At 40.3% G+C, this 17,175-nt stretch overlaps 1 protein-coding gene across 4 annotated transcripts in view; it reads left to right on the forward strand.

The window, feature by feature from the left end:
* Positions 1-17,175, forward strand: part of SPAG9 (sperm associated antigen 9) — a 63,767-nt gene that overhangs the window by 2,280 nt on the left and 44,312 nt on the right. For all 4 annotated transcript variants that reach the window (XR_009743743.1, XR_009743742.1, XM_061455407.1 and 1 more), the window contains exons 2-3: positions 4,500-4,620; positions 16,101-16,171. Coding sequence is in view for 2 of the 4 variants with exons in the window: in XM_061455407.1 (XP_061311391.1) it covers positions 4,500-4,620; positions 16,101-16,171 (192 nt within the window). In the remaining 2 variants the exon portion in view is untranslated. The remainder of the gene's footprint in view (positions 1-4,499; positions 4,621-16,100; positions 16,172-17,175) is intronic.

The raw sequence follows: 17,175 nt of genomic DNA on the forward strand, positions 1-17,175 counted from the left end.
GCACATTTTTTATGAATGTGGAGATAATCTGATGGGTGCAGTATGGTTGAAACAGAAGGAAGGACATGAATATAGCACTGTTTTTCTTGGACAACAAGTTACTGGCTTAGTGTGTAACTTTCCTTGTGGAGGTTGCTTGTGTAAGCTGACAGCAAAATGGAGAATTTTGAGCTACTAAGTTCAGTATTCCATACCATCTGTTCTGACTGCCCTGAAGAATTAACATATCCCTTTTTACTTTCTGCTTGCTGCTTAGGAATTTTTGTTTGCAGCAGTATCTAGATGAATATGAATAGCTTATTATTTGAATAGGCATCTCCTTATATCATTATCCATGTTACTAAAGACACATCGTGAAAGCTGTTGCCTGTGGGCTTCTGTTAAGGTGATTTCAGAAGTTCTGGGCCTACTTCTCAGTCCTCTGGGCAGCAGTCATCATCTTTTTAGTTGCTGTGAAGTCCCTTGTCTGACTCTTACCATGGTATGTTTTGTGATATGACTGAAGTAATAGAGGAACCAGCTGTTCTGCTTACAGTTCTGCATAACTCATCTTCCCACTTAGTGAATGCTAGGCAGCACACCCTGCCACAAAGAAGTGGGAGAGGAAGAACATTTTGGGGTTCTGCTATTTTATACACTAGTAAGCTTGACTCCTCTAGAAGTACATGGCTCCATACCTGCGTGTATGGTGCTGGCAGAAGGTGGTTTGTGTAGACTTGGTAACAAGATAAAATCTGCTCCTTCTAGCCATGTCAGGCTGTCCAGTGTATCTTTTAGCTTCTCTGCTGTTGGTGGAATTAAGCTGTTCTTGAGATCTTATGTTAAATATGTGGTTGCTACTTCACAACCATGAAAAAGGATTCAACACCATGAAAATCAGTCGAGGCAGCCATCAAGTTCACTTTTCTTACTGTTCCCAAAGTTAACTTTCTTTCTTAGGATTGTATGTTAAGTAAACACTCTGCAGTAAGAGTTTTAAGTATTTTATGGGAGAACAAAACTGAGATCCATTGTACAGAAAGTTTGCTAAAGTAGTGTGAAAGTTACTATGTTGTTTTCAGGAACATGTGTTTTTCTCTGCCCCAAGTCCAGCTGAGCTGGCTTTGTAGTTAATTCTCTTTACCTACTCCAGGAAGAACTTGCCATTGGCTGAAAGGCTGGCATTCACTGCAGTAAAAATTACTGAAGGGCATGTCATAGGGTAATGAAGACTGCCAAGTAGGTGGAACCCTGACATCGGATACGCTTGGTGTTGGAACTGGATTGTGTGACTGGAAAGCAAGTTAAAATATAAGGAAACAGAAGATAAATGGAGGAAAAGATGTTTCATTTGGCTGGCACTATATTCCTGAGTGATTAAATGGTTGTATGCATATGGGAGGACTCCAAATGTGTATGCTGTGTTGTTCCATTGTGTAGTCTGAGTTTGTATTTATTACAGTGTTTATTGCTGGAAACTTTAAGTAGATTAAAATGGATGACAAAGACTGAACCTTATTGGTGAAGTACTTTTTATTGGAGGTCTTTAAGAGCAGGGTAGGCAAATGTTTGTCTGAAATGCCATAGTTGATACTTGCCTGGAGAAAATGGGAAGGATTAAATGGGAGTTGCCAAACATAGTTTCTGAAGGTATCACAGGCTTGGATTTCAGCAGCAGGCACATGCAGGAGGAGGCGTGCATCATATCCTGTGCTTATGCCTCATCATATCCTTATCAAAATTAGGATCCAGGCATCAACACTGAACATCTGAGCCTTGAAACAAGCCAACCTGTTAAGGACCATTCTAGCCATATATTCTGTAATGGTGTGGTATTGGGTGTGATTGTTTTAGAGATGGATATCCTTCAGCTTGTTCTTAAAGAAAAAAGCACCAAGAATGTCTCACTTCTTGTTAGAGTTGTAAGATACGGCGTTGTGGCTTAGGCAGGATGTCAGTTAAAATGAGGAAAGCTAGAAGTTTGTCTGCCTTGTTATTTTGTGTAACCAGTAGCTCAGGATGAAACAAGAGTATGTCTAATATCCATATTTTGAGTGGCTAACATGTTCCTACATATGTTGTTGCATTTATGTTAAACAGCGCAGGTGGTGTCCAATGTTTGAATATATTGTCAAGGTAAATAAATAAAAGAAGAAAAAGGTCTTTCAGTGTGGGTGCTCAGCCTACCTTTGGCTTGCCTGGTCCTGCTGTCATAGAATGGTTTGGGTTGGAAAGGACTTCAGGATCATCGAGTTCCAGCCCCCCTGCTGTGGGTAGGGATGCCTCACACTTTAGTCATACAAGTGTACTCATGACAAGGTGATCGATATTCTAGGGCTCTGCCTCTGTTACCACCACCGGAAGAAGAGATGAAACCAAATAGAAACAAAGTCTAAAGTATTCAATCCATGATTTGATAAGGTGTAGTTTTCAGCAGAGGAAAAACAAGTTATCCAGCTCTACTTATAAAAATGCTTTGAAGAGATGTAACTTAAATTCTAACTTGAACAAATCGAAGGTAAACTAGTGGAAGGTAACAAAAGCATATAATACAAATCTTGTTTTAATCCTTGCGGTTGAAGGACTTCAGAGGAAATATTGTCTATCTTTAGTTCCATGAGTAACAATGACATTGATGACTTTGAACGGCTGTTTATTCAAAAGTGTAATCGTCACTGGTCTTTTGCAAGCTAAGACACATCTGACTTTGGGAAATCATCAGAGAAGCAACTAAACAAAGATGTTACAGTTCTGTAATTCTTCTTTCATATTTTCCCATGTTGAATGTAACAAACCATGTGGGTCTTTAGCCTCAGTGCCAAATTTGTGTCAAACTTTGAAGCCCTTTTCTATACGGGAGCCTGCTAAGAATAAGCCAGACATGACTTGAATATTTAATATAAAAGGGGCAAAACTTTTGTATCATTTGCTGCCAAGGAGACGTGGAACAAGTTGAAAGTTGGAGTTTTTCAGCACGGCACTGACAAATTAATCTTCCCAAACTTTGTGTTGAGGGGGGTGAAAGACTTTTCCACATCTCTCTTTTTCTGAAGCGGGAGAACTCATTACAGAACCCAAAGCAATGCTACCTGGGCTCATGTCAGCTGTTTCTCAATTGTTTCATGGTTTAGCTTCAAGCACAGTCATATGAACACCATCCCTAGTCCTGTGATAGCCTTGTCTGAAAGGAACTCTTGTTCCACTTCATAGATTTTGATGCATTTCTGCAATCCAAGTAACATTTTAAGCAGAACCTCTTCTGATGACCCTGCTGAAGCTGTTTTCATAGGGTTACGAGTGTCTGCTTTTGTAAAAGCTATAGAAGTGGCTAAAGCTCTTTAAAAGTCAGTGTGAACATTTAAAGTATTTTTTGCCGCGAAGTTTTCCTAGCAATACGCAGGAAAACACATTCAAATCACCTATAACATCCCTTTTTTTAAGTTGCTGCCTCCTCTGTCTCTTTGCTTCCATGTGGTACCCAGCTGCAGGTTGCTTTCTCACCCTTCAGCTATCTTGGATGTCTGGGTTTTTTTTGTGCAAAGGCTTGTTCTGTGCTCTTCCTCCCTGTATAACGGGCCTTCTGCGTAACTTGTGTTTTGTGGCCTTGCCTTCCCTTTGCAGCGCAGAATAGAGTGTACTACATATCCAAAGATATCGTTGGCTCCTGGTGTTCTTTGTGCTAGCAGTACATGTTGAATTTCTGAAGGTTTTGGTTAAGAAAAATAGCAAAAAAACCTGCTGTTATGATGAACTGGGAACTTTAATGCAATAAAACATAAACACTGATGTATGCAGCAGTGAGACACAAAGGAAGCCAAGGTAAGCAGCAGAGGATGGTGATCAGCACAATTGCAGAATGCTTGGGAATAGTTTTCTTTGCAGTTGGATGATTGTAGGAGATGGTTATTAAGTATTTGATGAATACTCTAAGCATTTATCATTTATATATCAAATGATAAAAGATTGGGTGGGAATGAAAAGACAGCATGTCATTTTGGTTTGCCCTGTTGCTGGCGTGTCCCTACTGCAGTGTCAGTCCCCTTGTGGTTTACAGGTGAGGATAAGCTTCACCAGTGTTCAGTCACATCTAAGGATGCTAAGACTTTCTGTATTCATGTGCAGTGTTGGCAGGCAAGTGTGTGAAGTTAGGGAAGGAGGAAATAATTCATATTTATGTTAGTCCCAAGCAGTCTTCATTGAAGTCGTTGGCGCTTAGTTGATAGCGATTACACAGAGTAGCCAAGGTGGGATGCTTGACTGGTGGATGCTGGGCTAAAATAGGGTTCTTCATGTTTAAATGTGGGCTGTAGATGTGTTTAGGTAACCTGCTTGCACCCTTCCCTGCTGTGAAGGACTGCTGTCCTGTTTCCTACATGCTGCTTAAAGTGGAAGTCTTTTTAAAAATGAATCTAGGAATGATCTCTTTTCTTTCTTTTCGGAGAAAGAACTTTGCTCAGGCTTAAAAAAACCCAAACCTGTCATTAATTGTTGACTTTAACTTCACTTTTTTTTTTGTTTAGAAATTCATCGAGTTTGAAGATTCTCAAGAACAGGAGAAAAAGGACTTGCAGACCAGAGTGGAAGCACTAGAATCACAGACGCGACAGCTCGAGCTAAAAGCGAAAAACTATGCTGATCAAAGTAAGTAAAATATATTGCACTCCCTGTAACTGATGGTAGTGTGTGAACTTCTGTTCTGTGAAATGATAGCACAGGTATTTAGCACATGTATTGTCTGATACCTGTATTTTCACAGATAACTGGGTTTAACTCTTGTGTAACATTGTTTTCCTTAATATTAAGGCAAACAAATCAGATATAAGCTTGTGACTTGTAATCTGATTCTTCTGCTATCCTACTTGTGGTTGTTTTACCTTTAGACCATGCCATTTTCATATTTACCTACTTTTTCAGGAGAAAACCTGAACGTGTAGAACTTGTTCCCTGGTTAGTGATTATAAAACAAGCAAATTTTCTTCCCATTAAACTGTTTGTGCTGGAAATAAATGTAGCCTTCAGGTTTAGAAGCACTACTGGGATGAGAATGCTATTGATGCCAATTTTCATTAGCTTTTGTATAATTTCTGCTGCATTATTTATTTCTACAAGGCACTTAGTTTTTACAGAAAGAGTTAGGGGAGAATACTTCCACTTCTAGAGATGTTCTGTGTAATTTACAGAAGCTTGTGTAAGTTTTGGAAGAAGGATAACAATGATCAGTTCTCCTGATACACTGGAAGTTACAGCGTGAATACACTGCAGCTTAGACATTCTGCTGAACTGCTTCTTAGCCAGGTACAGTCATTGAATGAAGCTGAATCACCAGCTTTTCTACTACTAGTTGAGTAAAGAGTGGAGGAAGAAAAATACTCAACGCCACACAAATCTCGTTTCATCTCTCTCACCGCCAGTCTTAAATTGAAGATGGAAGACCTATGCTGCTAGTTTTTTCTGTGAGTGTTAATCATGCAATGAAAGTTCTGATTTCTGTTTTCATTTATCCTTTTTGGCACAGTGTAGAAATAGTAATCAATATGAATTAATGGAACATTTTGTCAAGCTTCTGAGCTAACTTCTCTTGACATGAGACTATCTTGTCTATCAATTATTATACAGCTTTTATTGCTAGGCCATACAGAAATGTAAAGCAAGACTGAAGCAAGCCTGATAAGGTTGAGATAAGCTCAGTTGCAAGAAGCAGAGTGTCAGTTGTCAAAGTAGCCCCTTTTCACAATTCTTTCTTCCATTATTTCTACTCAGCCACCTTCTCTGCCCATAAGGCAACAAGCTGTAGCTCTCTTTTGGAACGGAAGGTATAATAATCTTCCTGTAAAGTTTAATTTTCAGTGGCATGAGTGAGTCTATAGCAGGGTAGAAGTACTAGTGCACGAGTGTTAAGATTAAAGTGGGTGACGTGCAGAGCTGAGCCTTTCTGAAACCTCAGTTGTTTAGAATGTTGTTGGCAAATCTTAGAGGTGTGTACTTCAGGTCCATTGCAGTTAAAACATTCTTGGATTCTGTACTGTGATGGAGGAACCCTTCAAGCAGTCTTTTCTAGTGAAGACAGGGATGATTGTTTCCCAGGAATGCATCTTTAAAGGTCAAGTCAAGCTAAAATGGAGAATTGAAAGCATATTGTAGAGACTGGTATCAGAAATGCTGTGTTGCTTGTGAATAGGAATGTGTATGTATTTAAAAGCAACAGCAAAGGGGAAAAGAAAACATTGGAAGGAGAGCCGAGTGGTCTGTTTTCCTAACGAAGCACACTGTTTCCAGAAGGCCTCTGCTCTAAGCCTGCAGCTCAAACAACTTGTTAATGGGAGACCCTGTACTCTAACAACAAGATTATGGTGTCAAGATTGCCTGATGTCATATAAGCCTTTACTTTTTCTATTACTGTAATAAAAAGTACAAAGTAGATGCACAGAAAACTAATTTGAATTCCTGGCAATGTATGTGGCAGCACACCTGGAGTTTCTCTTACACAGAAGTTGCACTTACCATATGCTGATGTGCACAGCACTGTTCTATGTTGTTCTGCTAATCTGTTATTGTGAATTTCTTGGTTTTGCCTTGAATATTAAGCCTTCAGTGTATGATTTAAAAGTTTTAATTACATTGTGTGTATATATATGTGTGTGTGTATCTTTATAATGGGATACATTTGCATGAGAAACTCAGTTGTTCTGATAGAACCGCTGAGTGTTGGCTAGAACTGCTTGGTGTTTATTTGTAAGAAATAGTGTTGGTGAAAACAGTTGTACTAACTTAAAGTTCTGGCGTTGGAGCACTGACTTTTAAACAGTTCCAAAATGGTTTTATTGAAGAAAAACCTCTTGTGATGGCTAAGATGTGACTCTGGAGAAGCAATAGGGTTGTGTTGAACATTGAGTTTTGCTTATCATTTGGGTTGGTAAGTTGTCTGAGACAACATGAAAGACTGTTGCAGAGATTTTCACATGCTGCTGATGCAGAGCAAGATCAAAGGGGGTTTAAGCACAGCTGTTGAGTACCTAATGAATATTATGCAAGTGAACTGGGTTTTTTAGCACTCTCCATTTCTAGGGTATGAAAACTATATGAGTGTACATATTGATGAAGTAGTCTAAATTTACCTTTTGTTTTCTGATTTATAGCAAGGTGATTTGTATGTCCTATGATAACAGAGGTACCAATGTGTCATTTTAACTCACTGGATGCAGCTACAAGTCATCTCGCTATATTTTTCTCTTCTACTTCCTATGCTACTACTGCCTGTGCACCTGAATTAGTCTGTGGTATTGCCAATTGGTACCCTGTCAACATGGAGAATGGTGATAGTATTATCGCTGATAATGGGAATTGCAAAGCCTGGCACACAGCAAGTAAGCAAATAATACCAGGCTTTGCTCTTTTTGTGTCAGTGCAGAGTCTTAGATAAGCAACATCAGTTTATGACATGATGACAACAAGAAAGACTTGTCGCCTCATGTAGTACTTTAACTACCAGACTTCCTGCTTCTTGTAGACCACTTCCTGTGCTCTGTGTTTTTCCTCAAACAACCAAGGCCTGTAAGAACAAGTTTTGTCTATTAAAGCATTTTAATTCATTGCCATAAACACTGTCCAACCTAGAGCATGTAGTGAAGGCAAGTTAGCCCTGGGATAGGGCAGCTCTTAAGTTATATGGTCTGGTTCCACATGATTGTATATGCTTAAATGTGCATGCCAGATAAAATTGCTCAAGAACCCACAATTTTGTAATGTCTTGAATTATAAGTGCTTGGTTTTGCAATCTTTGTGGCTCTCACACTAAAGAAAAAGAAATAATTGAAGTGCAAATAAATATTTCTTTTTCTTTATCATGTGGGATTGCATTAATAGCTATATATGCAACCAGCTGGGTGGGGATAAATCTGCCATTTGAAATTGAAGAAGTGAAATAAGCTTATTTTGTCAATCAGTTTCTAAGTTCCTGTGGTTCACTGATGGTTTTCATTGCATTACAAACTCAGGCAGTTGCTTTCAGCCACCTCCTAGATGGGTGAACTACCCTACTCTGCTTTTCTGTAGGAGAAAATGGAAAGAGGGAGCAATGAGTGTGTGATCTGGTGACACTGCTGGGAGGAGTGTGAGCCATGGTAGGTGATGAAATCCTGAGTGCTGGGTATTGAGTTACCAGTCTTGTGTGATGTGTAGCACTCGGTCCTCATATTTGGTGCATTGTGGTGGGTGCCTAAGTTTGCTGCCAAAAAAGTGTGACGTGTTGCATCCTGGGATGTGTTGGTAAACTTCAAACTGCTTAAAGGAGAGCAGAGGTGTAAGGATTTGTGACTTCTATTTGAGTGCAGGAATGTGCTGCAGTGGTGTGGGTCGCTGGCCTGTGATCCACCTCCTCGTCTCGTTTTGCGCTACTGCTCTTCTCCTTAACCATCTGTGGTACCTCTGCCCTCACGTCAATGTGTGCTGGCTCTCAGCTCTACCTGTGCAGGGACCAGAGGAAAGCACCTATGCTCTCAGGGGGTCTGTGGCTTGTGGCAGTTAAAGCAAGTTAAATATCACAGAGTTCCTGGAGGTTTGTGTAGGGATGGTGTTGGTTCAGGCAGAGTTTTTGGAAGTGGGTTGTCAGCACGCTTGTGCTGAGTGTGAGCAAACGTCTTATTTTGGTTTCGTGACTTGACTTTCATGGATTATCTTTCTCAACAGCAGAGGGCAGCTCTGAATGGTGTGGAGGGGCACGGAGCATGGAAATGCCAGGGTTCCAAAAACATATTCAACATAAATGTTTAATACTTAACATTATTAAATTTATATTAAACGTTATTAAATGTTTAATAATGTTAAATATTAATAAATTTAATAATGTTAAATAAATTTAATAATGCTTAATACTTAAATTTTTCTCTTCTCCTTCCCTTCTGCTCAGTGATGAGTCTGAGGCAGACACCAGTCTTGATACAGTTTTATGTGTTTCTTACAAGAGGTTGTATATATCTGACTTTAACATTATTTCAAGTCTGCTGTGGTGAGACTTCTTCTGCTTGTAATTAGTTTGCAGCGTTGGAATGCTTCAAATTTCAGCCTTTAATCTGGAAAACCAGGCACATGGAGCTGTTAAAATCTTGTAATAGAAATCCACAGCTCTCTTGTCGAGGCACACTCTAAGGGCACATGATACTGCTTTGGATACTGCTCAGTCTCCAGTTACTGAAGGGGATAAGAGCCTTTCGTGCTCATGTGATGTGCTACTGAGCTCTGGGGGCACTACAGAGGTTTAATTTATTTCCCTTTCTTGCCTCCCTTTTTGGGAACGTTGTTTCTTTCTATGTATTACAGGCTGTGAGTTAATTATTTTGGCATAGAAGACACCTGTAGGGTGTTTGGGCTTACTACAGGAATGAAACAGTTTCGGGTGTGCTTTCTGGAGGGATCCTTCTCAGAGTAACTTACTTATAAGAGTATCTGAAAAGCATGATGTCTGCATGGTTGAGGTTCTTTCAGATGGAGGTGGTAGGCTGTGGGAGTAGAAAGATTTGGTTCCTTTTCTGGATCTGCCTAGTGTTGAATTACAACCAAGGTAATGTACTGCATTTGACAGGACAAACAAAACGCTCATGTATTTCCATAGCTCAGTTTATTAAATCTTGGCTTTTTAATTTCTGCTCAAGTGAGATGATATTTGGGGAAAATAAAAAAGGTTTTTTAGGCAAACAGAAACCTCAAAACCCGACAAAACAACGAAAAACCAAGAAGCAGCTCTTGCTTTTCAGAAACCGAATGTTGTGACGCAACTGTTGGGGTGATTGTATTTCCTATGTCAGGTGACATTACGCAGCAATTGCTGTTGCTTGCTGTAGGTTTTATTTGGAATATGAGACGAACGTTTTGGCAGCCGACCTAAAAACATGCAGATTTGATTTCCTTGGAAGCTTAGCAGAACTATCGCTTTTGTCGGCTTCAAGGGAAAATGCAAGACCCAGTTCTGTTATCTGCAGATGTTATTTGGTATTTGATTTTCATCTGAGCTAAGCAGATACCAGCATTACGGTAACATACACCCAGGTAGACAGCCTCTTGATATAATCTGAAGGCATCTGATACTCTGAGATACACCTGCATAGAGCTGCAGCAGCAAATTAACACAGACCTGTCTAGTTAGGAGGGAGACTTAATGCAAACTTTCAGCTGGGAAAGCTCGTTTTGGTTTTGACTCGAGTTGTGATCTGTGCACATGGTGATGTGAATAAGTAAACTGGCATGAAATACATCTGTCGGTAATGCTATTTCTAGGTATGGCTCAGCCCTGTATTTATTCTAAGGAATACAAGAAAGCTTTTCAGTAGGTCCTTGAAAGAAGTTGAAGAGTTAAGGTTTGTTCAGTGGGGGTCTGGATTGCGCCTACTTAGTTTTCAAAGGCTGAAACAGCAGAACTAATCTGCTGTCCAACAAAGAAGAAACAACAGCTTGGCTTCTTGTATTTCTTCATTAACAAATTAGGAGCTTACTGTTTACTGCTTCTTTCTCTGTGCAGCAGTTTCTCATCCACATGGGTTTATTTACAAGCACATTCCCCACTGCCCTTCCCTCCACTGTGCCTTAGGTATCATTGGTGAAACTTGAAGAATTACAGAATCCCAGACTGGTTTGGGTTGGAAGGGACCTTAAAGCTCACCCAGTTCCATCCCCCTGTCACGGGCAGGGACACCTTCCACTGGAGCAGGTTGCTCTAAGCCCCGTCCGACCTGGCCTTGAGCACTGCCAGGGATGGGGCAGCCACAGCTTCTCTGGGCACCCTGTGCCAGTGTCTTGCTATATTGAGTGTTTCAGTAAGGGGAGATGTGTGAGCATCAAACTCTATTTGAAAGGAAGGCTTTGTTTCGGACTAAAGCATTTCTCAGTTGCCTTCTTGCTGCCTTATGCTGGGAAGTCACAGGAGTACCTGCTGTGCGTCTTGTTTCTGGAGTCAGTAGCCAGCAGATGGAGCAGGGGGTACAGTAACAGAGTCATGCTACAAGGCTGGAGGTGAAAATAAAATGGAGTAGAAAATTAGAGCAGCCGTTGGCCTGCTTTAAAGTTGTCTATTAATATACATGAACAAAAGTGATGAGAGGAGGTTGAAATCCACTGACGTATAATTAACTGCTCATATCCTTTTTTAAATGAAGAAGTATTGTGCTAGTGGTTTAGGTGTTGGAGTTTGTTATAATAATTCTGTTGCTGTACATGTCGCAGTCATGAAGAAAATGGCTTTAAATGTCTTCTGGAATTTTAAGTCCCTGTGTTGTCGCTGGTTATCTGGTTTTAAAAACTGGTCTAGTCTGCTGCAGCTTCTGTGCTCAGGCTGACTTCATGTTGGATTTCCTCAAAAAGTGACTGGTTTCAATAGCCAAATGTATAAATGGAGCCTCCCACTGTTTTCAAAACAGTCAGTCAAAACTTTTCTCATTGAAACGCTGTTTTGACCAGAGATTTGGAGTGAAGTTGGTGCTGGATCCAAATGCTTTTTAACCTGATTTTGAGTAAAAGCTGGCTTGTATATATCCTTGTTCATCTGAATTTCAAACCCTGAGAGGAATCTCCTGGCATATGGTTGTCTTTGTATTAGAAGTTGTAGCAGAACATTTAAGGAGATCTTTTAAGTTCTGTATCAGGTTTGTGGTGATAAATTTCACTGATCTTGTGACTCGGAGACATAGTGAATACTTGAACAGTCCAGAAGCGTGAGAGATAAGACCATGCAGCTGTATGCATTGATACTTGCTATCAAAAGAGCATTCTTGACAGCTAAATTATGTTTGTATTTTAAAGTGCCTTGCTTTTAAACTGAGAAGTAGACTTCTAGTTTGCAGTACTAAGAGCTACTTGAAGATGTCAGTCTTGCTAAGGAGTGGGATTTATCACTTGCTTTACAAATCAGTTTTCTGTGCTGCTTATTTCCAGATGTTATCTCTTTCAGGTTAAATACTTGTTTGATAGCTTCAGCCCCAGTTTCAATCCATGGTTCAGGTGTGTGCTCTTCAGCAACTACGTAATAGGTCTAAAGGTCTTATTGGATCCTGAGATTGATTATGCTTGATCTATGTCTAAACTTTAGCATAGGACCTGCTTTTAAGAATGGAGCTGGACGAAAGCTGTGCAAGGAGAGCCTTCAGATAGTCTAGTGCTAGGAAAGTCTCATTAATGAGCTGGATCTCTGTCCTGGCTTGTGTAGCAGGAATTTGTAATTCCTCTTGAAGGCATTGTACCAGTTGGATTTGGCATTCTAGCAGGTGTGTTTCTCTTTCTCCCCCTCAGGCTTATCAGCAGTTTGAGGCAGAGGACAACATACAGATGGAGGGTGTTCCAATCTTGGTAAAAGCCATCAGACTTGGGAGGTAAGCTCTGATTTTTGAACAGGCAGGGCGGGCAGCTTTGCTGCCTCATTCCTCGTAACGCTGTCAGGAGGCAGAAACTCCAGAGGCTTCTCTCTAGATTGCTATATTTAATCTCCCGTTTTTAGGTGTGATTGGTTTGATTTGAGAGAACTCGATTAGGTTTGGTACTTCAGGTCACTGAATGTGTTAGGATATTGCCAGTGCTGGAGAAGGTTGGAAGTAGCCCTTAGGCATGAGTTTGTGGTGTTGCTCCAGTGGGGTGCTTCTTCATCAGCCTTAAAACTACTGGAATATTTGCATTTTATGCTCGTACTTATGATGCTGGAAGACCTTCAGAATTTTTCCATGTAGACTTTAACCATGAGTAGTGAAACTTTTTTGATGTATGTTATATTCTGCACATGTAATGTCTTACACAATGAACTTTTGCTGTCTTCTGTGATTTTAACAAGGATATAATGGCTTTATAAAGACATTACAACAAAAAGAATGGATATTTTGCTTTTAGGATATACATCGTCAAACTTTTTATCATCTGCTTGACATCTTAGTGGGGAAAGTCTTAGACTGAAATATCCGAGGAGCTGTTTTTGTTGTTAGTGAAGTCAGATCGATGGGAACTGTGTCTGGCTGCTGCTTTGCAGACCCAGCATGTCGGGCAGTGCCAGTGCCCAGCTCCATTCCTCCTGAGGGGGGATGTTATCAGCGTGGTGCCAGACTTCCACTCTTTGTGTGCTGGTGGAGTAAAGTGGAACTGCGGACAATTGGTTTTAAATGTACTTGTAGGTATCAGTGGATGGTGTTTTATTTTGGTCTCCTATTTAGTTACCTGTTACTGTTGATGGGAATATACCTTTAGTAGTGGCTTAATATGTTTCTCCATGGCTTTGGGGCAAGAATCTGGTGGTCTTCCTCAAAATCCTTCTGGCTGTTCTTCACTAGGTTCAAGTCTCTTTTATGTTCAAGTCTGTAGTGGTCTCCAGCCCTCAGGGAATATTTGATCCTCTTCCAAAGTGTTTAGCTGGAAAAGAGAAACATACTCTGTTGGTTGTTTTGTCAAGATCAAGGCATGTTTTTGGTAGAATAGATTTCCGGTGTTGTGTATCGTCCTGCTGGTGTTGGAAAAGCCTGGTTTGAGGATTATTGATGTGGTGTCTGTTGTGGGTATATAAACTTAGTGTGCATCTGCTTACCACTGGAACTTCCAGCTCTAGGACTGTAACATGTTACGCAGCTGGAAGTGGCTTCCAGAAGAAAATGCTGAATGTCAATTACATCATCTTCTAGGGCCTTTCTTTTAACCTTTGTAAGTAACAAAAATAGTTACAGGATTAATGGAGATACCCTCTTTAACGATGCAGTACCCATAACAATGTATATTTGTCTTCTGTGACTTGGGGAGCTACTTAAAATTGGACTGCAGAGGGAGAAAATGGTGTGCTTTCTTATGGAACCTCAACCCTTGTGTGAACTGTTTGTTGTGTCCGTGATGGCAGGAAACACTTTTGTGGATTTAAGGAAGGTAGCTACAAAGAAGGTGTTTGTGACACCAAATGTGGTGTTAGTCTTCATTGAGAGTGCTGTGTCAAGTACTTTTTCCCAGAATGCACTGGATAAAATTAATCTCTAGGAGCTGGCTGTGCTGTCTAGACACGAGCATACCAACAGCCTCGGGGTGCATCACTGTGGTTTCTTTGCCAGTTCCTGGTAAGGCGGTATTGAACCATGATTTCCCATCCAGCATGGAGCAGTGGTGGTTCCCAGGAGGCAGTGTGGCTGCCGGCCTCCCCCTGGGTGCTTGTTTCTAGGAGAGGGACCTGGTTTCACGAAGCATGAAGCCAATTAGTCATGCAGTCTGCACTTTCTGACTTCAGGCTATTTGCCTCTCCTAAAGCAGGTTTAGCACAGTGGAAGCATTTCCAGGCCCTTGGTCTGCGGGGAAGGAAGACGTGCTGGGAGCTGTAATGCAGAGCCCAGAGATGGTGGATTCCCAAGTGAGCTCGGCCATTGCTGGTTGGGGTATGGGCAGCTAAAGCCATTGAGTTCTGCCTTGTAGCTGCTGACGGGTTGTTGCTAGGATGGCTGCGATGGTCAGCTGTTGTAAAATGTAATTACTTCTGACTACAATGCTGGTGGATAAATCTGTTTTGTCACATCTTCACTTTGTAACTATGAATTCTGACACTTGTTTCTGTAGGCGCTTAGCACAAACTTCCATATAACCTCCCTTTAAATGTATGAGGAAGTTTAAAACATCCGTTGCCTAAAACTAGTAAACTAAAATCTTCCATTCATTAGGTGTTGTGTGTCAAAAACAGTGTATGTATGTATTGTGCTTTTATGTTTTTATGTATGTTGTGCTGTCAGAACTTGTACATACGTACAGCTATTTGACCTAAAGGGGTTTTTGTTTAGTTTGATAACAATGCAGAAATGAAAGTGTTCAGTCTTGTGTTAGTATAAATCAAATTTGATACAATAGGTATTTATAGGTGGAGTGCAAAAGGTGTTGTTAAGGAACTTAATGTTCTTACGAGAGCAAGATTAGATTAGGAGCTAACAATGTTTACACAGGTTTGAGTGAGTGGACAATTGTGTATTCTGGTTCCAGCATTTGGTTCTGGCAGAGATTGTTTTTTCTTAATTGAAAATACTTGCAGTAAAGTATTGTGCCCAAATACAGAGGTAAGGAGCAAAAAGCAATGGCATAGTGAAAATTCATTTCAGAAGACCCAGTTGGCACTATGAAGATGTGCAAATGGCAGACAAGGTGCTGGCATTTGTCCTCAGATAACGTGCATTTGGCAACGAGTCTTTGGAGATGGATAACTATGAATTTCAAGTTTCCCAGGGGTATTTAAACGTGCAAGTGGAATAAGAGAAGCTCAGTTATGGAACTTGAAATGTCCTTATGTTGCATAAATATCGTGCCTAGAAGTACCTAAACAAATAGATGGAAATTGATTCTAAGCAGCAAAAAAATGTTTTCTGTTTTGAGTAGAAACAGTAAGTTGTGGGAAGAAAATTCTGAATTCCTTCAGCTTTTCTGCAGGTTAATTGCACGGGGCCATTGCAGTTTGTTACAGTTAATCTGTTAATATGGACTCATTGTCTCAAAGTTCTACTAAATCTGCTAGGTGTATTGCTCGTTTCTTGGAATACCTACAGAAATATTCAGATATTTTCTTTTCCTTAATCTATTGCCTTTAATGCTCAGTGGAATATGAGTGGGTGCCAGCAGAACTCTTCATTTCTGTACTACAGCATATGACTTGCAGCTATTTTAGACAATACCTAGTTCTGATTTGCCCTAGTTAAACACCTCTGGAGATGATGGGTTCTAGGAAACCAGTGTGGAGCCTTAGCTGGAGCTCACAGCTCTCATCTGAGACTGTAGGTACATGATGTGGCTTCTCCCTCTTCCTGTGATTCCCATGTGCGCATGTGAACCAGGCTGGATTGATGGGAGCAGTGGTGTCCTTGAATATAAAAATCCCCTCTCATTGGACTTCCAGTCAGCTAGGGAAGATAAGGTTGGGTTTTTAATGAGAATTGCAGATTGTAAGCTTGTGCTGCTGTTGATGTACTTGGGAAACTCAAGCAATGAGAGTTTAAAAACACAAGAACCAACAAGCTTTATATCCTGGTCTTTGTTCTTCACTGCTAAGAATACTCTTATCACTGATCTGGTTGCCTGGTCCCAGGCAAGTCCATCTTATTTACTAGAACTCTGCACTGAATTTTAATTCTTGTGTATTTTTCTTCCAGTTAGCAGACTTGAGGAGAGGGAAGCAGAACTCAAGAAAGAATACAATGCACTTCATTCAAGACATACAGAGGTAGGTTGTTATGCCATGGTAAATTCAGGGAATCTGTAAAAATGTAATCTGTGGAAAACTCTTGTGAGCAGCTGGGAAAATTACTGGATGGATTGGTTTATTCACTGATGCTTGGATGCTTGTATTGCTAATGTTAGTTGTAACCGGGCTTCATCTGGCTATGTAGTTTTTTCCTCATTTACATCTAAGTGTCTGTTTCTCCACGTTAGTTTGATTATGCATTTGTCCATTTTGTAGCTTTGTCAGAGAATCAGAAGTTTTAAAAAACAGGAATTTACTTTTTCCTATTTCAAAGTTGGTTCTTCAAAGAAATAGGAAGGCAATTGCAATTTCAGTACTCTGCAGCAGTTTTCTGTGCTGGTTTTACTTGCACCGTGGAGGGAACAAAAACTCACCTCCTACTGAGATTCATGATTAAAGGAAGTCCCTGCCAGACTAATTGATAGCTGTTGAAAACAGGGTTTGCTAATGAACATGGGAGAAGTTTGACTCTGTTAAATAAATAAGCCACAATTTTCAAGTTGGTTCTAAAGCATAAAGGGACTTGCAGTGCTTTGATTTTTAGTAGCAGGTCATCTTCCCCATGCACCAAAGCTTGCTGCCTGACTGGTATACTTATTTTAGTGAGGGAATCATTGTTCTCTGAATAATTCTTACTAATCTGAAGTCCCAGTATCGAGTACAGTTCTCTTCCTTGCTCTGATTGGCTTTGTTTGAGAGGTAGACTAGCTGCTTTTAGATCATCACCCTCAAGAAAGGGAATGCAGTGCTGACTGTTCCTAATTCAAAAGACCACATATGGGGAAAGGGAAAGCAAATACAGATGTCACATTTGGTTACCTTTAATACTTCCTTAGCCATCTTAAGATGAGCTGACAGCAGCTGAAGGTGGCTTGGAACCACAACTAGCATGTAGCTTGAGTATTGTGTGGCAAGACTTCTATAGCTCTTAAATGAAAATATTAATGTATTTTCTGAAATCTTAATGTATTTAACATCATGTT

The sequence above is a fragment of the Pezoporus flaviventris genome, unplaced genomic scaffold (genome assembly GCF_033815535.1).
Source record: "Pezoporus flaviventris isolate CSIRO_AGI_PZ_B2104156 unplaced genomic scaffold, CSIRO_AGI_Pfla_v1 ptg000020l, whole genome shotgun sequence".
Taxonomy (NCBI): Eukaryota; Metazoa; Chordata; class Aves; order Psittaciformes; family Psittacidae; genus Pezoporus; species Pezoporus flaviventris.